This window comes from Pecten maximus, chromosome 16 (genome assembly GCF_902652985.1).
Source record: "Pecten maximus chromosome 16, xPecMax1.1, whole genome shotgun sequence".
In the NCBI taxonomy this organism is placed as follows: Eukaryota; Metazoa; Mollusca; class Bivalvia; order Pectinida; family Pectinidae; genus Pecten; species Pecten maximus.
Window position 1 is genome coordinate 30,041,428 of NC_047030.1, and position 26,143 is coordinate 30,067,570.

General features: G+C 36.7%; 1 protein-coding gene across 3 annotated transcripts in view; it reads right to left on the reverse strand.

The window, feature by feature from the left end:
• Positions 1-26,143, reverse strand: part of LOC117314625 (rap1 GTPase-activating protein 1-like) — a 257,542-nt gene that overhangs the window by 182,743 nt on the left and 48,656 nt on the right. For all 3 annotated transcript variants that reach the window (XM_033868694.1, XM_033868693.1, XM_033868696.1), the window contains one exon: positions 23,182-23,521. In XM_033868694.1, the coding sequence (XP_033724585.1) occupies positions 23,182-23,521 (340 nt within the window). The remainder of the gene's footprint in view (positions 1-23,181; positions 23,522-26,143) is intronic.

Genomic DNA, 26,143 nt, shown 5'->3' on the forward strand with positions numbered 1-26,143 from the left:
TAACATTATATACTCTGTCTCTGACCACTCCAACTATAACTAACATTATATACTCAGTCTCTGACCACTCCAACTATAACTAACATTATATACTCGGTCTCTGACCACTCCAACTATAACTAACATTATATACTCAGTCTATGACCACTCCAACTATAGCTAACATTATATACTCTGTCTCTGACCACTCCAATTATAGCTAACATTATATACTCTGTCTCTGACCACTCCAACTATAACTAACATTGTATACTCGGTCTCTGACCACTCCAACTATAACTAACATTATATACTCGGTCTCTGACCACTCCAACTATAACTAACATTATATACTCGGTCTCTGACCACTCCAACTATAACTAACATTATATACTCGGTCTCTGACCACTCCAACTATAGCTAACATTATATACTCAGTCTCTGACCACTCCAACTATAACTAACATTATATACTCAGTCTCTGACCACTCCAACTATAACTAACATTATATACTCTGTCTCTGACCACTCCAACTATAACTAACATTATATACTCTGTCTCTGACCACTCCAACTATAACTAACATTGTATACTCGGTCTCTGACCACTCCAACTATAACTAACATTGTATACTCGGTCTCTGACCACTCCAACTATAGCTAACATTGTATACTCGGTCTCTGACCACTCCAACTATAACTAACATTATATACTCGGTCTCTGACCACTCCAACTATAGCTAACATTGTATACTCAGTCTCTGACCACTCCAACTATAACTAACATTATATACTCTGTCTCTGGCCACTCCAACTATAACTAACATTATATACTCAGTCTCTGACCACTCCAACTATAGCTACCATTGTATACTCAGTCTCTGACCACTCCAACTATAGCTACCATTGTATACTCAGTCTCTGACCACTCCAACTATAACTACCATTGTATACTCAGTCTCTGACCACTCCAACTATAACTAACATTGTATACTCAGTCTCTGACCACTCCAACTATAACTAACATTATATACTCAGTCTCTGACCACTCCAACTATAACTAACATTGTATACTCAGTCTCTGACCACTCCAACTATAACTAACATTATATACTCAGTCTCTGACCACTCCAACTATAACTAACATTATATACTCTGTCTCTGGCCACTCCAACTATAACTAACATTATATACTCTGTCTCTGACCACTCCAACTATAACTAACATTATATACTCAGTCTATGACCACTCCAACTATAGCTAACATTATATACTCTGTCTCTGACCACTCCAACTATAGCTACCATTGTATACTCAGTCTCTGACCACTCCAACTATAACTACCATTGTATACTCAGTCTCTGACCACTCCAACTATAACTAACATTGTATACTCAGTCTCTGACCACTCCAACTATAACTAACATTATATACTCAGTCTCTGACCACTCCAACTATAACTAACATTGTATACTCAGTCTCTGACCACTCCAACTATAACTAACATTATATACTCAGTCTCTGACCACTCCAACTATAACTAACATTGTATACGCAGTCTCTGACCACTCCAACTATAACTAACATTATATACTCTGTCTCTGACCACTCCAACTATAACTAACATTATATACTCAGTCTCTGACCACTCCAACTATAACTAACATTATATACTCGGTCTCTGACCACTCCAACTATAACTAACATTATATACTCGGTCTCTGACCACTCCAACTATAACTAACATTATATACTCGGTCTCTGACCACTCCAACTATAACTAACATTATATACTCAGTCTATGACCACTCCAACTATAGCTAACATTATATACTCTGTCTCTGACCACTCCAATTATAGCTAACATTATATACTCTGTCTCTGACCACTCCAACTATAACTAACATTGTATACTCGGTCTCTGACCACTCCAACTATAACTAACATTATATACTCGGTCTCTGACCACTCCAACTATAACTAACATTATATACTCGGTCTCTGACCACTCCAACTATAACTAACATTATATACTCGGTCTCTGACCACTCCAACTATAGCTAACATTATATACTCAGTCTCTGACCACTCCAACTATAACTAACATTATATACTCAGTCTCTGACCACTCCAACTATAACTAACATTATATACTCTGTCTCTGACCACTCCAACTATAACTAACATTATATACTCTGTCTCTGACCACTCCAACTATAACTAACATTGTATACTCGGTCTCTGACCACTCCAACTATAACTAACATTGTATACTCGGTCTCTGACCACTCCAACTATAGCTAACATTGTATACTCGGTCTCTGACCACTCCAACTATAACTAACATTATATACTCGGTCTCTGACCACTCCAACTATAGCTAACATTGTATACTCAGTCTCTGACCACTCCAACTATAACTAACATTATATACTCTGTCTCTGGCCACTCCAACTATAACTAACATTATATACTCAGTCTCTGACCACTCCAACTATAGCTACCATTGTATACTCAGTCTCTGACCACTCCAACTATAGCTACCATTGTATACTCAGTCTCTGACCACTCCAACTATAACTACCATTGTATACTCAGTCTCTGACCACTCCAACTATAACTAACATTGTATACTCAGTCTCTGACCACTCCAACTATAACTAACATTATATACTCAGTCTCTGACCACTCCAACTATAACTAACATTGTATACTCAGTCTCTGACCACTCCAACTATAACTAACATTATATACTCAGTCTCTGACCACTCCAACTATAACTAACATTGTATACGCAGTCTCTGACCACTCCAACTATAACTAACATTATATACTCTGTCTCTGACCACTCCAACTATAACTAACATTATATACTCAGTCTCTGACCACTCCAACTATAACTAACATTATATACTCGGTCTCTGACCACTCCAACTATAACTAACATTATATACTCGGTCTCTGACCACTCCAACTATAACTAACATTATATACTCAGTCTCTGACCACTCCAACTATAACTAACATTATATACTCGGTCTCTGACCACTCCAACTATAACTAACATTATATACTCAGTCTCTGACCACTCCAACTATAACTAACATTATATACTCTGTCTCTGGCCACTCCAACTATAACTAACATTATATACTCTGTCTCTGACCACTCCAACTATAACTAACATTATATACTCTGTCTCTGGCCACTCCAACTATAACTAACATTATATACTCTGTCTCTGACCACTCCAACTATAACTAACATTATATACTCGGTCTCTGACCACTCCAACTATAGCTAACATTATATACTCGGTCTCTGACCACTCCAACTATAACTAACATTATATACTCAGTCTCTGACCACTCCAACTATAACTAACATTATATACTCTGTCTCTGACCACTCCAACTATAACTAACATTATATACTCTGTCTCTGACCACTCCAACTATAACTAACATTGTATACTCAGTCTCTGACCACTCCAACTATAACTAACATTATATACTCTGTCTCTGACCACTCCAACTATAGCTAACATTGTATACTCTGTCTCTGACCACTCCAACTATAACTAACATTATATACTCGGTCTCTGACCACTCCAACTATAACTAACATTATATACTCAGTCTCTGACCACTCCAACTATAACTAACATTATATACTCAGTCTCTGACCACTCCAACTATAACTAACATTATATACTCTGTCTCTGACCACTCCAACTATAACTAACATTATATACTCAGTCTCTGACCACTCCAACTATAACTAACATTATATACTCGGTCTCTGACCACTCCAACTATAACTAACATTATATACTCAGTCTATGACCACTCCAACTATAGCTAACATTATATACTCTGTCTCTGACCACTCCAACTATAGCTAACATTATATACTCTGTCTCTGACCACTCCAACTATAACTAACATTATATACTCGGTCTCTGACCACTCCAACTATAACTAACATTATATACTCAGTCTCTGACCACTCCAACTATAACTAACATTATATACTCTGTCTCTGACCACTCCAACTATAACTAACATTGTATACTCAGTCTCTGACCACTCCAACTATTACTAACATTATATACTCGGTCTCTGACCACTCCAACTATAGCTAACATTGTATACTCGGTCTCTGACCACTCCAACTATAACTAACATTATATACTCGGTCTCTGACCACTCCAACTATAGCTAACATTGTATACTCTGTCTCTGACCACTCCAACTATAACTAACATCATATACTCTGTCTCTGGCCACTCCAACTATAACTAACATTATATACTCAGTCTCTGACCACTCCAACTATAGCTACCATTGTATACTCAGTCTCTGACCACTCCAACTATAACTACCATTGTATACTCAGTCTCTGACCACTCCAACTATAACTAACATTGTATACTCAGTCTCTGACCACTCCAACTATAACTAACATTATATACTCAGTCTCTGACCACTCCAACTATAACTAACATTGTATACTCTGTCTCTGACCACTCCAACTATAACTAACATTATATACTCAGTCTCTGACCACTTCAACTATAACTAACATTGTATACGCGGTCTCTGACCACTCCAACTATAACTAACATTATATACTCGGTCTCTGACCACTCCAACTATAACTAACATTATATACTCAGTCTCTGACCACTCCAACTATAACTAACATTGTATACTCAGTCTCTGACCACTCCAACTATAACTAACATTATATACTCAGTCTCTGACCACTCCAACTATAACTAACATTGTATACGCGGTCTCTGACCACTCCAACTATAACTAACATTATATACTCAGTCTCTGACCACTCCAACTATAACTAACATTGTATACTCTGTCTCTGACCACTCCAACTATAGCTAACATTATATACTCAGTCTCTGACCACTCCAACTATAGCTACCATTGTATACTCGGTCTCTGGCCACTCCAACTATAACTAACATTATATACTCAGTCTATGACCACACCAACTATAACTAACATTGTATACTCGGTCTCTGACCACTCCAACTATAACTAACATTATATACTCGGTCTCTGACCACTCCAACTATAACTAACATTATATACTCAGTCTCTGACCACTCCAACTATAACTAACATTATATACTCAGTCTCAGACCACTCCAACTATAGCTAACATTGTATACTCTGTCTCTGACCACTCCAACTATAGCTAACATTATATACTCGGTCTCTGACCACTCCAACTATAACTAACATTATATACTCAGTCTCTGACCACTCCAACTATAGCTAACATTGTATACTCTGTCTCTGACCACTCCAACTATAACTAACATTATATACTCTGTCTCTGACCACTCCAACTATAACTAACATTGTATACTCAGTCTCTGACCACTCCAACTATAGCTAACATTATATACTCACATACCTTTAACCCCATGTCAACGACCTTCACCTTTTGGTTTAATTGTCAAAAGTGTTTTCTCTTTGCTTCATATGCCTTTAAATGCAGTTTCCATTTAAACATGTACAGTATATTGAGTATTAAGTTATTTTGAATATTGTTTCATATTTATGAGTAAACTAATATTCAAGTTAACGTTCCCTTTGAAAACCTTGAACCAATTTATCACTCTAGGGCTACAAAAACTATGTATCCATATTCTAAATTTCCACGTAAGATATTATCAGAATTTATACACACAGCAGTAAATGACAGTATCTAAATCAAATTTGTATAAATATATACATATCTACGTGGGCATGTCAAACAGGATTTACTAATATGTACATGTGACTGAATTATACATGAGAGTAGGTGAAAGAGACAATCCCGTCAAAACATTAATTTATTCTTGACATGTATAATCAATAACATAAGTTTGAATATTAATTGATGTTCTATACCTAAATATTACGTGCTGTGTGTTACATAAGTAAATTGCATTTTATCCTATTAAAGTTTTGTTTTATATTTCATCAAATGAAATAAATTTCTAGATTGCTATCTTAATTATATATTCAGGTCTTGTCGGTAACAGCACCTTAGATTTGATTTGGTTTGTTTTTGTTTAACGTCCTATTAACAGCCAGGGTCATTTAAGGACGTGCCAGGTTTTGGAGGTGGAGTTAAGCCAGAGTACCAGGAGAAAAACCACCGGCCTACAATCAGTACCAGGCAACTGCCCCCATAGGTTTCGAACTCACAAACCCAGAGGTGGACGGGCTAGTGATAAATTGCCAAGACACCTTAACCACTCGGCCACCGCGGCAACCTGACCAATACTGAAAAATAATTGGTTGATTGTGAAAATTATTCTGAATTCTAAAAATGTCTACGAGTTTTCTTGATATTTTATTGAGCATAGACAAATACAAGACACTTTCAAAATACTAGAAATTGATGACAAAATTGACAATTTTTGTGTTAAACAATGTTCCACTAAGACACATCTTGTAAAACACCATCTACAGCTATTTTACCATTAAAAAGTTCCATTCCATGTATAAAAAAATCCTTCACCAACCTAAATATGACTTGGTTGAAACGTGTAAAGAAATAACTCCCTATAGATGAAGGAACATTAGCTAGGCGAGTAGAGCACATATATTCACTGCCTGAAGCAGGAGATCAAATCTCTGGTGTTTTTTTCGACACGAAATGTCATATTGAAATGTCTCTAGATCTACAAATAGCTAAAGGTCAATAGTAAAAGGTGGGAAATATCCCAAATAAAAGTGCACATAAATTTACCGGAGTAGTCTCAACTCGTCTGAATAATTCAAACGAAAATCATTTTCTCAGCCAAAAAATACACATCATGAAAAATACATTATTCCACCATAGATTGTGAGGAACAACATACTCATCCTTTTTACCATAAATGTAGATTTCGTCAGCTTTGGTTTTGAAATATACATACCGATGTCATTACCATATGCAGTTGACCTCCTATCTGGCAATGAGCCAATGCCTGGTAATAAGCCCACCTATGTATATTTCTGTTCTAGTAAAGAAACTAACAAACTCAATTTCATTGTCCTGCAATAAACTAACCAAGGGATTTACATGCTTATTATAAGATAAATTGTACATTAACTTCAGCTTCCAACTTTTATAAGTATCATTGCCTTTTTTTCCACTGCCTAATTGTTTTGCTATGTCTGCTGAGCGACAAGGCTGTTTATGAGGAGAAATTCTACATGTACACATACATAACATATGTGTTGATCTGATGTCAGATGATAAAAGTTCTAATCAACTACGAACAAAGACTGCTGTAGACATGTATTGCTGTGATAGAAAAATCCCTGTAGATATAAAGCTTTGAAGAAAACATTCAAATCAGTACAAAGACTTTGATATACATAATTTGTCTTACTCTTGTCATAAATATCATCTTTTTATAAGAGTCGAGTTATCTTGGCAGTAAAACAGACTACAGTCGTCGACAGTTATTCCTTTATATAAGAGTCGAGTTATCTGGGCAGTAAAACAGACTACAGTCATCGACAGTTATTCCTTTTAATAAGAGTCGAGTTATCTGGGCAGTAGAACAGACTACAGTCGTCGACAGTTATTCCTTTTGATAAGAGTCGAGTTATCTGGGCAGTAGAACAGACTACAGTCGTGGACAGTTATTCCTTTTAATAAGAGTCGAGTTATCTGGGCAGTAGAACAGACTACAGTCGTGGACAGTTATTCCTTTTAATAAGAGTCGAGTTATCTGGGCAGTAGAACAGACTACAGTCGTCGACAGTTATTCCTTTATATAAGAGTCAGTTATCCGGGCAGTAGAACAGACTACAGTCGTCAACAGTTATCTGGGCAGTAAAACAGACTACAGTCGTCAACAGTTATCTGGGCAGTAAAACAGACTACAGTCATCGACAGTTATTCCTTTTGATAAGAGTCAAGTTATCTGGGCAGTAGAACAGACTACAGTCATCGACAGTTATTCCTTTTGATAAGAGTCAAGTTATCTGGGCAGTAGAACAAACTACAGTCGTGGACAGTTATTTCTGATATCTCTAGAACGACCTTCAAACACAAATATGGCACATTTCTGCCTGTAAGGTATACAGAGAAAAATCCATTCCAAAACTGATAATGTAATTGTGTGTCTTCATTGTCTCACAATGCTAAGCAGGGGAATATGGATTCGGTTTACGAGGCAAGATAATCATTTTCTGAGTTTGTCAATATGAACATGCTTCTGGCATCATTACGAAAACACAATATATCTTTGTCAACAGGACGCCGTAGTTAGCGGTTCCATGGGACAGAACTGTCTATTTAACAAAGACATCTTGTACAGCATTACCTGATTATGATTGTGAAATGGTACTGTCAATATCACAATGCCACTGAAAGGGCCAATAGCTGATGAGGTATATTGTTGATTTGTCTAAAACATATCAACTTTGTCTCATTTCAATAGCCAATTGGCCGACATAAAAAGTTCTAATGCTGAATCTTATACTCATCTTTAAGAACAACTTTAATAACAGCAGTGATACATAAACTGTTCAAATATTTTGAATAACATTTAAGGTAAATAACTGATTGTGCATCCTTAATAACAAATTGGATAAAATCTTGGGTTATGCATCCCAATGAAAAATAATAATGAAAAATTAGGTCAACCTTTTAAAATACACGACATATGCTGTGAACTGCTCTTAAATGATACAATGTCTTGCCTAAGTAATAATAATGCAGCCTTAATTATTCTCTAAGTCAAATTGAAACATAATTAATGAACTGCAAGAAAAACTTAAGTACAGTACGTGTCATCTTCACAGCAGAACGAGGATGCTGTACAGCAGTATAAACGTTGTTGTGTGCCAAACATCAATTAATGCGGAGAGAAAGAACTCCACGACTTAAGGTAATGCAGTGTGCTTTTACGAGGATTATATCACCTTAATTCTACTGCACCAGCTACCAGAGGTCGCTGCATCAAGGTCACGGAGGACAACAACCTTGAGTGGGTAATGACCTACTAACATACAGAGAATGAAGAAGCTTTCTCCGGCCTGTCAGTAATGTTTGATACAATAACTCCTACAGTTTTATATTCCCCATTGAGTATTGGATAATGTCATCACAGCTAGCCTGGCTGCTTTATAATCACTGCAGTGTCACGATACATGTGGTTCAGGACTAAAATCCTCACATCACCATCTTACCGTAAACAACAGATCCCCAGAACATCAATGATTTCATTCTTTTACTAAGTAACGTACATGGTCTAATATTCATACTAGATTTTTTTTTTATCGTTTTTTTTCACAGAATGTCAATCTATTGACAAGAATAGTAAAGTGTGACAAGATGTATATATATTCAACCTGACTCAGTTCATGAGAAATAGCGCTAACAAACTTCAGACATCAAAATCCAAAATGGTAGCTGGCAGCCATCTTAAACATCATTCAAACAATGACCATATAGTCACAACAACCTCCGATCAGTAGTTTCAGGGAAGCAATATAGTACCTAGATGTTGTTTACTGTGAGGAGGAATGAACGAGACAAGACGAGAGACGAGACGCGACAAAAGACAGGACAAGATGAGATGAGAGATGAGATCATACGAGACGAGAGACAAGATGAGACGAGAGACGAGATGAGAGACAAGACAAGGCGAGCGATGAGAGAAGAGACAAGAGAAAAGACGAGAGAAAAGACAAGAGACGAGACGAGACAGGTAACGAGATGAGACAAGACAAGACGAGACGAGACACGTAACGAGACGAGAGGAGATGAGACGAGAGATGAGATGAGGAGACAAGGAGATGAGACGAGGAGACGAGGAGATGAGACAAGACGAGACAAGAGACGAGATGAGAGATGAGACGAGGCGAGAGATGAGACGAGACAAGAGATGATTTGAAAAGTCGTAACTGTCATTGCACACAAGTCTAATTCAGTAATAACATAGAAACCAACAAACTTCATATCTCTGATCACATTTGGAAAATCATTAGTGTACTTTTATGGTTTCTATGGATTTACATACAACAAAAATCTGCAAAGATGTCAGAGGCAGCATTACATGGCTTTAAAACCCTATAAACCTGAATTCCTGGTGAGTTTATTTGAACAGCAGAACACATACTTTCCATTCCCTTCCTGTTTAAAATCTTAATGCTAAATCGTAAATCAAAAAGACTATAAAACAGCCAAAGTTTTTGTCTCAGACTTAAGGACAGTCGCACAACAGCTGTAGATAATTTCAGATAGGTGACAGCTCTGTATGTATATAGGTATAATATATGTATTCTGTTTATGGCATGTGAACAGTCTGTGGCAGTAGACCCAGGTAACATAATGCATTAGAATATACACTACAATTTCAAATGTCATATTTAATGAACATGAAATGAATTATCAGATTTTATACTACAGGAGAAAAATCTATATTCAGCTTAAAACGCTGATTTCCATGGCAACAATTCCAGCTAAATCTGCATCATAACTATAAATGATAAATTCATGAGAAAGTATTGAACTTGAATAATGGATACTACATCTATTTAAATGTAAATCATAACTCGTTGCCATGGGAAACAAAATGAAATAAAAATTGACAGCCTGTTGCCATAGAACTAATGAAACCTGGAATTTCTTTTTTCTTTATACAAATTGATATCATCCTATCTATGAAAGCCACCTGTCCTTTAAACTTTCTATTCAGACCATCATAGCGAAATAATACACATTCATATACAAATAACCTGTCTACAAAGACCACCTCCATATAACAAATTGTTGCTTTAGGATCATCTCTCCATATATCTGTCCATACAGGACACCCTATAATATATTACCTGTCTACAAAGACCACCTCCATATAACAAATGATTGCCTTTAGACCACGGCTCCATATATCAGTCCATACAGGACACCCCATACACATATTACCTGTCTATAAAGACCACCTCCATAAATGATTACCTTCGACTACAACTCAGAGTATCTGTCCATACAGGAAACCCTATAATATATTACCTGTCTACAAAGACCACCTCCATATAACAAATGATTGCCTTTAGGATCAACTCATAATATATCTGTCTATACAGGACACCCGAAACAAACACTACCTGTCTATAAAGACCACCTCCATATAACCAATGATTGCCTTTAGGATCAACTCATAATATATCTGTCTATATACAGGCCTCCCCATTAAAACACTACCTGTCTATACCACTACAATTGTTTACATTACACTTAAACCCTGATAAAAAGCATATTATGATACATAGACTGGACTCTGGAACTTTGAACTGGAAATATTTTCTGGTATTGATAAACTGATCAGTTGAAACATCAAACTGAAGATTTTAACTATAGTTCTAACAACTATTACATCTAGAGAAACTGTTTCCATGGCAACAACACTGACAACTTAAATAGACAAATTGTAACCAATGGCAACTACACTGGTGACATGACAGAGGAATAATAAAAGTTCGAATAGTTTGGTAGCCTACCCATGTTTTCCAGGAATGGCTGAGTTGGTTGTCCTGTATACTGTGTTGAAGCTTCCATCCCCACTGTGTACATCACCTATTCTACACACACACTCTGCCACTGACAGGCTGTATACAATCAGTCCCCAATCACAGCAGAACTACACGCATATTGATGATGTAATGCTCAGATAACCCCACTTTCTCCTGCCTGGGTGCATGTCAGAGGTCAACTGGAGCTGAGAAGCAGTCTGGGTTTATATCTCATTTTCTGGCCAAAGTTCATGGTATATATTGCTGGGGTAGGATTGTACTGAGCTAGACCAACCTTCTCTTTGACACTAACAAGGAATCATGGGTGATTATCACAACAGGCTGGGACCATACACATTAATGCAATGGGATTTGTACAGTGTAATGTATACAGATAATGAAATTCTCTGGCTAAACCAAGCCATGCCCTGTCAGGAAAACAGCCTTTTTATCAATGCTGCTCGCTAGGGGACCGCAATATGTCCTGCACTCTAAAGATTACAGTTTTTGGACTATATCGTGTTCAATCAAGACATTGTACCTAAAGACATTATTACATTTGAGACTTTGAGATAGCTGACTGATACCTAAATAAAAATTTTCTTATGTATGTATGGATGATGCAAAAGTTTTTGGCCTGGTATGAACCAGTATACTGCAGCTCAGTATACAAAAGTTGTCAGCAGGTCAAAGGTCATGATCAAGGTCAGCAGATCAAATGTCATGATCAAGGTCAGTAGGTTTGCAAATGTAGTACTTATGGACTGGTCTTGTAAAAAGAAACACTTAATGTCAAATATGAAAACCCTATCTTGTACAGATAATACACTAGCTGTTGCCAAGGTTCAAGTTTTTAAATGTAAGTCAAAGGTCATGGTCAAGGTCAGCAGGTCAGCTAATGTAGTACCAATGGAAAGGTCTTGTCACAAGCAACACACTTGTCAAATACCTGCGCTTTATTCTCATTAGTATTGACAACAACACTTTTATAAAAACTTTAACCTAGCTGTCTACTGATGCCAACACCGATGCCAACATTGATGCCAACATTAATGCAGAGGCTGCAGCAATAGCTACCCAGGACTTTGTCCTGATGAGCTAAAAATGTCCTGTCCTTGGACAATAATTTGACATGTCAAGGTTTATGTGTTGGGTCCCATGGATTAAATTTGCCTCTATCAAAAATGAAGAGAATGGGTTTGCCTGCTGTTGTTTTTCAATAATATCTCAGCATAAAGGTGTGTTTTTTTCAAAATGGTGACAGAGAATTTTTGACAGAGAATTTTTAATATCCTATTTTTACTTTGAACAGGTCATTTTCTTCAGCATTTGTTTATCATTATGGGGCACATGGTTATATAAGTATTTAAATGGAGATTATTTGTTTGAAACATATTTCACAACTTCACTTTGATGAAGATTAAGACATAACTATGACCATTATGTGAAAGATGTTAGAAACTTTTAATTTTGAAGTAAAAAGTTTCAAAATTGATTTCAATACTGAAGTGCTTCCTGGTCAATGCTCCTGTTTCAAATTTACAAGGGAAAGAGCTTCAATGATTGGTTGAAATAATTGACCAATCAGAACCTCATTCAGCAATTCTTATTACTACTGTCTTCATAGTAAAGCGTACAGAAATGTCAGCTTAGTCAGGTATATCCCCGTGTATATCTTTCCTCCACACACAAAAGAGTATGTGTACATTGCACCACCTGTTTTTGCACCAAACATTTCCTACAAGTGACAGGAATATGTACGATAGACCTTGACGGACACGCCCTGTATCATACCTGTGTTGGTGACCCATGGTAACCCCTTCTCTGTAGCATTCCTCACGACCCTCCTGGAATTCTTAATCTCTAGTTTCATTGTCGGAACCCTTGTCATGACTGATTATCAATGATGTAACTCCAACAACAGTGGAGCTAGCAGACGGCAAAACCATCATGCTTCCTTCTACATATGTATACTTCTATGCAGAATATAAAACCATCTTTTACTGGTGCAATATCTCTGATACATTGTCATCCATTATTTCATTGGAACTCTCCATATCACTCCAAGTTGGAGGTATATATAGTTGTCAGTGATTCTAACCCTAGTCTTCAGATAACTCTGGGTCCATAGAATTTCTCCTAATGAGATCTTATGTGTGTTTAAGAGTATGGGGATATTCAAGTTATATATGCTGCATACTAGTAGAAAATTACATAATTGCACAAAATTACACAATATTAAGCTAGTTGCTTAAAAACTATACAATAATTGATCAACAATTTATGCAATAATATCTGGATGCAATTTAGCAATAAACAAGAGGCCTATGTATTGCTCATCTGGTTCTACAGCAACTTTGAAGTAGATCCAAGTCATTTCTGCAGATACTTATAAGCTGATAAGTACTTTATTCAAATATCAGAGTAGGTTGGCTTTATTCATGTCCTGAAATTTTGTAGTCCTTCATTCCAACATACTATTGGCATAAAAACAGGTCCTGGAGTCTCTTGGCTCTCATCGCTTAAAGATTTTGGCCTATTTGACACCTGTGACTTTGAAAGTAGGTCGAGGTCATTCATTTGAACAAACTTGGTAGCCCTTCACACCATCACGCCACAGGACCAAATACTAAGTCGCTGGGCTTCTTCATTATTGAGATGTTTGAAAATTTTAGCCTGTTTGACATCTGTGACTTTGAAAGTAGGTCAAGGTCATTCGTTTGAACAAACTTGGTAGCACTTCATCCCATCATGCCACAGGACCAATATTAGGTCATTGTGCCTGTTATTGAGAAGAGGTTGTTTAAAGGAAAAAGCTGACGCTGGACTGACAAACGATAGGTGCCACACCACGCATAAGCTCAATTATCCTTCAGTCAGGTGAGCTAACAACAATTTAAGGTCTGAATTCAAGGCCCTTAAACACCTGTACAAAAATCCTGTTAAGGTTGCGAGCCCCCTTAAATAAAAGTAGTAAAATGTTTTCTGATTGTATAGTGTCTTTCTGTCTAAGCCCTGCAGTGATAGTTAATAACTTATAAGGACAGCTGCACCTCATTCCTGTTCAGAAATTTTATTATAAATCTTTTGTCCTTATTGAAGATTCCTATTAAATCATTCAACCGTGTCTGATAAATTGCTTCCTGTTGGATGAAGATCCGATCTTTACACCACTAACAGGATACTCTCAAATCCTGTTAATGTTTCACGGCTTATTGTTATTTTAAGTATCAAATCCACGGCTTACTTTCAAATGTGTGAAATCAATATTCAGTGCAAATTGTAGTTTTTGTATTTTACTTGATGGCTTTAATTATCAATACTGAGATTAGTTTTGATTGCAACCAAACAATGGCTCTTATTCAAGGCTGGTTAATTTTCACCAGTCTTACTTTCCAGATTTTAAAGCATCTATTTTGTATCCCTTCTACAAGACCACCTGTGTACAAATCCCTCTCCATTTATTTTGAGTTGTCTGGTATCAGGAGACTGTTGAGTTGGGGTGTAGGTGGCCCCTGACTTGGTTTTACACAGCAACATATGTCATGTGATATAACAATACATCCCAGCATGCACCTCTGGGATCAACTCAGGTGTGACCTCATTTGACCTTGTATGCCCTTGCTTTTACTACTTATTGGTAAGCCAATCATAGCCTTCATCAGATAAAGTACAGTTGATATCCTCCAGTGTAAACAGGCCTATCTGATCTGCTGTCCTATCTCCACTGACCACCAGCTGACCACCAGCTGACCAGTAGTTACTGTATGGGCCACAACATTGTTATTCATTATGGTTAATGCCGATGCTCAACCTGTGTGGAATACATAATGTTAACTCTGGATTTACAATTCTAAGCATGTATAATATCCTTCCAAAGAGAAAATGGTCCACACTTAGCCACTACAGTAAAAACCTGTCTAAATAGACTGTCACTACAACCTCACAGTAAAATCTGTCTAAACAGACATCTACTGGAACCACTACAGTAAATTAACCTGTCTAAAGAAGTCACCACTAAGATCTGCACAGTAAATCCTGTCTTAAACAGATCATCAGTTGAACCCAAAACCTGGCACATCCTTAACCAAACCATTACAGTAAAAAGCTCTCTAATCAGACCTCCTGTTGAACCACTACAGTCTAACCTGTCTAAACAGACCTCCTGTTGAACAATTGCAGTTAAACCTGTCTAAACAGACCTCCTGTTGAACAATTGCAGTAAAACCTGTCTAAACAGACCTCCTATTGAGCCATTACAGTAAAACCTGTCTAAACAGACCTTCTGTTGAACCATTAATGTAAAACCTGTCTAAACAGACCTCCAATGGAACCACTACAGTCTAACCTGTCTAAACAGACCTCCTGTTGAACAATTACAGTAAAACCTGTCTAAACAGACCTCCAATGGAACCACTACAGTCTAACCTGTCTAAACAGACCTCCTGTTGAACAATTACAGTAAAACCTGTCTAATCAGACCTTCTGTTGAACCACTACAGTAAAACCTGTCTAAACAGACCTCCTGTTGAACCACTACAGTAAAACCTGTCTAATCAGACCTTCTGTTGAACCATTCTAGTAAAACCTGTCTAAACAGACCTCCAATGGAACCACTACAGTCTAACCTGTCTAAACAGACCTCCTGTTGAACAATTACAGTAAAACCTGTCTAAACAGACTTCCTGTTGAACAATTACAGTAAAACCTGTCTAATCAGACCTTCTGTTGAACCATTCTAGTAAAACCTGTCTAAACAGACCTCATGTTGAACCACTACACTAAAACCTGTCTAATCAGACCTCACATTGAACCATTAAAGTAAAACCTGTCTAATCAGACCTCAGCTTGATCACTTCACTGTAACCACGCATTGAGCAATAATTTTTAAAACAATGAAGCTTTCACAACATACTGTTATTGGTTTAAACCCCCAGAAATAAAAATCATTCATTGAATCAAACTATGAGCCCACAAAAAAATAAAATCTACCATACACAGTAGCTATGCTAAGCTTTGGTAACTAGGCAATTTTTCTGGCAGATCCGACAGAAATGAGTCACAACACAACTACAGCTGATCCATGAGTTCGAGGATTTGAAGAGAAAATGTCCAAGGCATTGCTGTCTCTATTTAGACAGTATCACAATGGTCTAGCCAACACAATTCAGAATTACCAGCATACTCATTTTGTACACCATTAACAAATGTTTTATCATTTTTCAAAAAGACATACATTTCAGCTTACAGTGCTAAATGTAATAAACATACACCACTATAAGTTTATCTACCCAATTTTATTCTGTACAGATTCAAAGTGTCTGCTGCAACCACGGTGTAAGGGATGAAATGTCTTTACTGCTGTGAAACTGAAATCTCTCGGCGCTGCGGCAGCAAAAGTAAGGTCTCTAAGACCATAACGTTGTCTTTGTACAAAATTAACTTCAATTTGACAGTTTCCCTGTAGGGTAAGACTGCGGATTGGTATTCGAAGATAGTACACATCTTGTACACATTCATATATATAAACATTGTGAATTTCAACTTAAAATGTGTATATAGTTTTGTAATACGACTGATTAAAGTCTGCCTGTCAAATTATTCTGCATGTGTCTCTGTACAAATGTAACACATAAGTTACCTGTACTTGAACAATATTACGATACATTCTAAGAAGAACTTTCATTAATATCTGTTGAAAATAAATCCCCTATATATCACCAGCAGTGCTGTCACAAAACATGACATCAAATGCTCGTCAAAAGCTTATAAATTACATCTACTCTGTGACTTGATCCTTTGCCTGCCACAAGATGGTGGAGCTAATTTAAAGATTCATGAATAACATGTTTTTTTCAAAGCTGGAAAATCTTTAAAATAGAAAATGAAATATAAAATATTATGATTCCAATTTTGTGAATAATTTTCCATCTAGGTGCTGGATACATCAGTGAAAACTAGTCTCCCTAGCTCTTCTTTCCAAGTTTATTCCGTCGTTAAACACACAAAATTGCGGTTGTTGGACCGACGCCAGAGTCAATAACCATCAGACTACAGCCATTTTTTTTTATTCGACAACACATTGTTTACGTCTATGTTTTAAAAATGTATGTTTTCTTTCCTGCAGCCCTCCCATCTGCCTAAGTGACGTTTCTATTACCCAGTCTGTATATAGAAGTAATTCCCGGGGACCATCAAGGAAAGCTGTTAACCAGACATCCATACAGATTGTCCATCTATGAACGTCCACATTACTGAATACACTTACTCCGAGGCTGATTATGAGGCAAAACTTTCCAGTTCATGGATCGTTTAATTAACCCGCAAGACCTTGGATCAAGAGCCATGTATATAAACGACATATTCTACAGTGGTCACAGCACCAAACTATATATAACCAGAACTACAAGGTCAGCATTATGTTATGTGGTCAGAGTACATCAGCTGTACTAACCGGTTATCAAATTTGTTCATATAGTTGACCTTGACCCAATGTTTAAAGGTCACAAAAGTAATTATTATTGCTTTAATTGTGTCCTGTCACTGTTTATCAACTTGCTGTACTAACCGGTTATCAAATTTTTTTATATAGATGACCTTGACCAAATGTTTAAAGGTCACAAATGTCATCATTTATTGCTTTAATTATGTCCTGCCACTGTTTATCAACTTTGAATAATACAATTTTGGTATTGGTTGTATCTGAACTTAAAACCCTACAAAAGGAAGTATGATGGATGGACACCGCCTGGACTAAACTCATGTCTTCCTCATTCACACACTGAAGAGGTATTACATTAACTAAATCACCGTCAAGATTCTTCATCGTGGGTCTAATTTATCATTATTGACTACCCAGTCGTTATCGTTATAGACACGTGGTCGGACACACACCATCATCACTTCCTCAGACACTGTCACCACCTTAATCGCCCCCCCCCCCCCCCCCCCCCCCCAAAAAAAACCCAACACCGGCAGTACAGGATACCAAACTTCCCAACACATCCATTCTTATCCAACGTTCACATACAGCTATACATTTGACATTTTATACAATACTAAAGTCAGCCTCTGTCTCCAAGGAAAGACTCCTTCTCCTTGGCGAACACATAAATAACGGCCAATATAGCCGGCCTGACTCCGTATGTCCTCCGTGATCACCAATTACTGTCTGTACATCCAGACGTTCTGTACACTAACAATGATGATGTGTGAATTATCACAAAAAATCTATTTCTCAAAATCAATTACTGACAGGATCAATTATAGCTTTGATACATATATCCCTGATAAAAACACGATTTGTCACTGAAGATGTGATAGAACACAGCCATTCATCTCTCCCAACCCCCAGGGGCTATAGATATAGCGATCCTTTTCAGCTCGCTAGTCCCAGAATCTCTGTGGAAGAGTGTTATACATAATAAAATATAGATATATATTTATTATAGTGTAGACTTGTTAATCTTAATTAATTTTTAAATCTTATTAAATGAAGAGCTCAATGTAATTTGAGGTTCTGTGTTGATTATCTTCTGGTTTTAAACTTCTATTTCCTGTACTAAGATTTCAGTAAGAAACTTTTTCAGTCTACATTATTTTTGTAACATCACTGAAAAAGGACAGATTGTAGTCATCAAATAAATTATCAGGACTGGTTTTTTGTAAACAACAGACTCCAGGCTAGTTTGTTTTGTTAGTTTATAAAGCATGTGGATATCCAGGGTCATACTGAGACAGGGTCTATGTGTAGTAGCAGGTGAATACCTAACTCAGCAACATATTGGGAGGCCTGTTATGAGCTATCTAGGGTGAATGAGGTGAAGTGTCTGGTTGAAGGACACAACATGATGAGGACTGGATCTTCACTAGAGGCTGAAATGATGCTCTACCAACTGAATAGTAGCAGTCCATCTGAGGCCTAGTGTGTGTATGACATGTGTCACAGTCCATCTGAGGCCTAGTGTGTGTATGACATGTGTCACAGCCCATCTGAGGCCCAGTGTGTGTATGACATGTGTCACAGTCCATCTGAGGCCTAGTGTGTGTATGACATGTGTCACAGCCCATCTGAGGCCTAGTGTGTGTATGACATGTGTCACAGTCCATCTGAGGCCTAGTGTGTGTATGACTTGTGTCACAGCCCATCTGAGGCCTAGTGTGTGTATGACATGTGTCACAGTCCATCTGAGGCCCAGTGTGTGTATGACATGTGTCACAGTCCATCTGAGGCCTAGTGTGTATATGACATGTGTCACAGTCCATCTGAGGCCTAGTGTGTGTATGACATGTGTCACAGTCCATCTGAGGCCTAGTGTGTGTATGACACGTGTCAAACAGTCATTAATATAACACATTTTTATCATTGTTTATATCCGACTGTATGAGTTGTTTCCCTTTCAGTTTTGTATTTCCTTCCAGAGAAATAATACACATGTTGTATGCTACAAATACTATTCAGCATACAAGTGTTGAGGGGACTGAGCTCTGCTTGTGAAGTTGGAGCAGATTAAATTTTTTTATGAAACATTAAACTGCTTAAATGCTTCAGCTAATTTTCCAAGTTTCGTATCAATTAATAATTATATAGTACATACCATTTTGAAATACCTTGAATAGATAGAGAAAAGAATAAAGTAGGAAAAGAGACATGGTTAGAGATGATCAACAACTGATAGGACAAACATACGGACTATATATCCATACACACTTGATCATCTTTGCCCTCATTGAATGGGTACTTAGGGGAGTGTATCATGGCATCTCCTAAGCATTTTAAAAATAGTAGAAAGTCTATAAAACCAAAGAATTAGGTTACAGTGACCTATTTATTACAAGGTACAGCAGTGCATAACCAACGATATCAAGAAAAATGTTTCCTTAAAATTTTCACAGGGCAATCAAGTTTAACGAGAAATGAACCCAAAAGACTGTTGTTAGGCAAGGTGCTTACCAAGTCTCAGCTTGTATCAAGTCTATAGAGAGAAAAGAGTCCTAGATGCCATATTGAAAATTTTATGACCTCTAGTATACCAAAACTAGGTCATTTAGTGACCTAATTCAGTACATAACACATCCGTATATACACATACATACAAAAAGTCTATACAAATCCTGTTGTTACTCCTACATGTAAAAGCATTTATACAGTATCATCAGAAAAACAGAAAGCTAGTAGATAGGACCTTCAAATTAAACATGATTACACAAGGGACAGTAGCAAAACAATGAATAAATGATGAATTCATTTTCCAAAATGGGCCGGCGTTTTTCTATTTGATTAAACACACAATCATTACAACAAAATACAGCTCTCTATAAAGATTCCTTTTATACATGTTTTAATATTGACTCATGTTCAGCAAAAGCTGTTCTGAGAATTCATTATAGTGTACACAACACAGAAACATCAACCGTTAAATCTAATTGTCTTCTATATATACTGACTACAGCAAGAGACTACTGGCCTTAAATATTACAGGTGTTGGTAAGGGAGAAAACTCATATAGCAACACTTTTTATATTACAGGTGTTGGTAGGGGAGACAACTCTCCATATAACAACACTTTTTATATTACAGGTGTTGGTAGGGGAGACAACTCTCCATATAACATCACTTTTTATATTACAGGTGTTGGTAGGGGAGACAACTCCTCATATAACAACACTTTTTATATTACAGGTGTTGGTAAGGGGAGACAACTCCTCATATAACAACACTTTTTATATTACAGGTGTTGGTAAGGGAGACAACTCCTCATATAACAACACTTTTTATATTACAGGTGTTGGTAGGGGAGACAACTCCTCACATAACAACACTTTTTATATGACAGGTGTTGGTAGGGGAGACAACTCCTCACATAACAACACTTTTTATATTACTGGTGTTGGTAGGGGAGACAACTCTCTATATATCAACACTTTTTATATTGCTGGTGTTGGTAGGGGAGACAACTCCTCATATAACAACACTTTTTATATTACTGGTGTTGGTAGGGGAGACAACTCTCTATATATCAACACTTTTTATATGACAGGTGTTGGTAGGGGAGACTACTCCTCATATAACAACACTTTTTATATTACAGGTGTTGGTAGGGGAGACAACTCTCCATATAACAACACTTTTTATATTAAAGGTGTTGTTAGGGGAGACAACTCTCCATATTACAAAACTTTTTATATTACAGGTGTTGGTAGGGGAGACAACTCCTCATATAACAACACTTTTTATATTACAAGTGCTGGTAGGGGAGACAACTCCTCGTATAACAACACTTTTTATATTACAGGTGTTGGGCAGGGAAGATAATATTCCCCATAGATTTTGACTGACTAAAAATAATTCAGAAAATTTAAAAACATGACATCATCAGTTTACTTATTATGCTTGATAAAATGATAATATAGAATTTTGTACATCAGCAATAATACTGAACATCAGCAACGTAAACATTGAGAATCAGCAACGTAAATACTAAACTTCAGAAGTGTAAACATTGGACATCAGTTATGTAAAACTGAACATCAGCAATACTTTCATTAGCTCATGAGGGGAGAATTGATAATACAATTCTGGTACTTTCAATTATTAGGCCATTTTAAAACACATTCTAGATGATAGAAGTTTACTATCCCAACCATATCAGTATTTGCTTGTACCACCATTCAAGGATATGTGGGTTGTCTCCCTTCTTTCACAGAATTGCTCCAGTGCAAACAGGAATTTAGTATAACACAGCAATGAGCTGATTTATAAGAAGCTGGAAATAGTTCTAAGAAGTTCTGTAAAAATGTCAATATGCATGTACAAATGCAGATGTTGTAAAGCCATATGTAAATCTACAATAATTACTTTAAATGTCTTCAAACAGTAAACCTGAAAACTATCAGGTAACTTTTCCTGTCAAAATGTCTACTATGGAGGAACGGAAATTAGCGCACTGAAACCAAACAGTAACAAGTATTAAAACTGCTTCGGTTGAATTTTTTTCAATGAATATTTGAGCAGGTCGTCTGTCCACCCTGTAAAACAATTCCTCTGAAGTTGTCATACTTCCCACATTGACATTTAGTCAGTATATATTAGGGATGCTGTAGGTAACTGATCAAGACAGATGACAGGATTTAGGTAATTTGCGTCATGTTAATGAACATGCTTAATTGATGTCCTGTAAAACAAATTACAGCACCAAATATGGGCACTGTACTTTCTGAAATAAAATGTTTTGTTTTTTTTAATTAAAATTCCAACAGCCAAGTGAAATGTATATATCGTATAAGTTATTTTCTTTGATGATTTAAATTTTTGTTGTTTTTAACCAAACATTTGAAGTAAAAAAGACTTTTTGGGAAAATTGGGAAAAACGACTACAATTTTCTATACTTTTTCATGAAAATTGCGAAATAGACTACAATTTTTCTGTACTTTTTTTGTGTAAATGCACAATGCTTTTTCACATGGTATATTTTTTGTGCGTGATTTTAGTGCGTACCTGAAAACACAGCAAAAATTTTACTCCTGGAAAATAACTTTTACTGTATACATATGGATAATTTTAGTTAGTGGACTACCCCACGATAATCCTTAACTCTGAAATGAGTTGCCTGAAGATTTCCCTACACATGGGCGAATCTCCAGTAATGTATAATAAAATAATGATCTTACCGTGCACACTTGAAGCATGCGCTGTGGTACACGTCTCGTTTATCTACATCCCGTTTCACGGAAACTCTCCGATCGTCCATCACCGGAAATCCACATCCCGAGCACTTATCTTCTACACTTGTTAAATCCGTCTTAGATTGTCTGTTAAAGAAACTACGCCGGAGCAGGGAAGGGGAATAACTCTTTCTCTTGGAGTTGGGCGACAGATGCGGTTTCTGAGTTGACTTTGCAAAGAGAGTGTTATCGTCGGGACAGGTGTTCGGACGTTTTGTTTGGCCGTGGTGAGAGAACGCTCGCAGACTAGCGCTCGACGCATCCAACTCCGAATCGCACACATCCCCTGGAAATACAGGAAAAATTTGCTATCTCACATCTGATGATCCAGATTTATTTCAAAATAGTGGAACATACTTTTACCATCATATTCGATGTATTTTATTTCACAACACATTAGAAGTAACATCACAAATAACATGGAGTAAAACCTAGCTCTAGGACAACTTTACAGACTCGTACTAATGTGTTAGAGATCGAGACAGGTACAGAGAAATAAGACACTCGAGCAGAGTCAAGACAGGTACAGAGAAATAAGACACTCGAGCAGAGTCAAACACACATCGGACTAGTACTGATGTGTTAAAAGATTCTTTCTCATTCAAACAGGTGCAGAGAAGTACGGCACCAAACCATAACTATCGTGTTAAATGGGGAATTAGCAAATCAACAGGATCTGTTCAATGTACCCTGAAGAAGAAAGGAAACAAATCGCCATTCCGCCCGACATTGCCTCGGACAATCATGCAGTAATAACTCTAACCCTATAAATCTGAATACACTTCATTATACACTACAAAGGTCAAACTGAAATATCAAGAGTTGACTTTAATACATCTTATTAGTAATGACAGAATCATGAAAATATCTTCAATTCGGGTGCCTCGGTAGCCCTGATCACTAATGCACTGACAGTCGACAGAGCAGTCATGCATGAGCTTCAGACGACTCTCCCCTAGAACATGGGTTTTCGAGCCGCGCTAGCGGCAGGGGGTGATGTCTGCTGGGTTCGCAGTACCCTACTGATAGCACGTTGGTTTTCCCCCGTGGGTATTCCTCCAACATTCGTACCCTGATTGGCATCGTAATTAAAGCACTACAAAGCTTATATTGCTTGTTAACCATGTAAACAACGAAAAATAAAGGTTATTATCATTTTCATTTTTTTTCAATTCAACAACATGAAAATAATTAAAATCATTAATGAAATAATCAAATTAATAATTTCTTTCAAAAACATAAAGGAAGTATAAAATGCTGGTTGTGGAGAATTGTTCGAGCTTTCTGTCTATTTACAGAGTCACACAAGCAAAATTCACACAAGACCAAAAACCAATTAGGATCGCTGTCTTTTATTTCTTTGCTTCACCAAAATCGTAAGAATTGTTTTTACCAGAAGGAATGAGGCTTCACCAGACGTGTCAGAGAGGACGGACATGTTTCCTGAACTCTGAAGTCACGGTAAAACGCAATCCATATCATGATGCTGTAATTATGTAATGAAGACTTACCAGTGCCGGAGTAGAGACAGATGAGAGAGCGAACTTTGTGGATACGACGACTGTATCTTACGGAAGGTTGAACCAAACCCAGATCACGCATGATGATGATGGCGCTAATTCATATATATACCTCCTTGTATATGATATCACAGCGAACCTGCTCTTTAACATGTCCACACTATCAAACCAAATTTACAGTGGGAAAATCTTTTACATAGTTCACCGTCTGGGAGATCATAGCCAGAAATATTGTTGATGGGAATTTCATTCAACTTTCAGATTTTTTTAAAACCTTCTAAAGTCTTACAAAACTAAATCCTCTATTTCCCAGCCGACGGTCTTGGACGCTATATCATACTTATTACCCTGTGTCCCTTTCGGAGCAGATTTTTACTTATAGAAGTTCATCTTTTACCTGGTAAAAATGTACATCATTCGTAAAATCTCGTTCTGTATCCTATGATGTGATTGCAACCGACAGTTTAACAGTAGAAAGATGTTCTCACGTAACAGAAATTTTTGTGCAATCATGCAATGCTGTGACCTGTATATGGTCACAGAGAAATGATTTTAAAAGGGTGGCATGTCAGTGTTGAAACATTATCGTGTAATTAGTCAGATTTAAGGTGCTGATAGTAATCAGGAGAATTCCTCACCTGTCATGTTACACTCCAGGTGAGTAAAATTATGACAATATAAATAAAATTTTAATTCCTTGTGTATTCATCCAACATTTTCTCAGTGCATCCTCACACATATAACAATTTCTACATTAAAATCATATTAAAATATTTCCTTGATGATGTGTCAATGAAGACTTGTTCACCTTTATTTACATTCATCATCAATGGTTTACCTGTATTTACACTTATAAACACCAGTTTACCTGTATTTACACTCATAAACAATAGTTTACCTATATTTACACTCATGAACAATAGTTTACCTGAATTTAGTTCCATAAATAATAGTTTACCTGTATTTACACCCATAAACAATAGTTTACCTGTATTTACACCCATAAACAATAGTTTACCTGTATTTACACTCATAATCAATAGTTTACCTGTATTTACACCCATAAATAATAGTTTACCTGTATTTACACCCATAAACAATAGTTTACCTGTATTTACACCCATAAACAATAGTTTACCTGTATTTACACCCACAAACAATAGTGTACCTGTATTTACACTCATAAACAATAGGTTACCTGCATTTACACCTAAAAACAATAGTTTACCTGTATTTACACCCATAAATAGTTTACCTGTATTTACACCCATAAACAATAGTTTACCTATATTTACACCCATAAACAATAGTTTACCTGTATTTACACCCATAAACAATAGTTTACCTGTATTTACACTCATAATCAATAGTTTACCTGTATTTACACC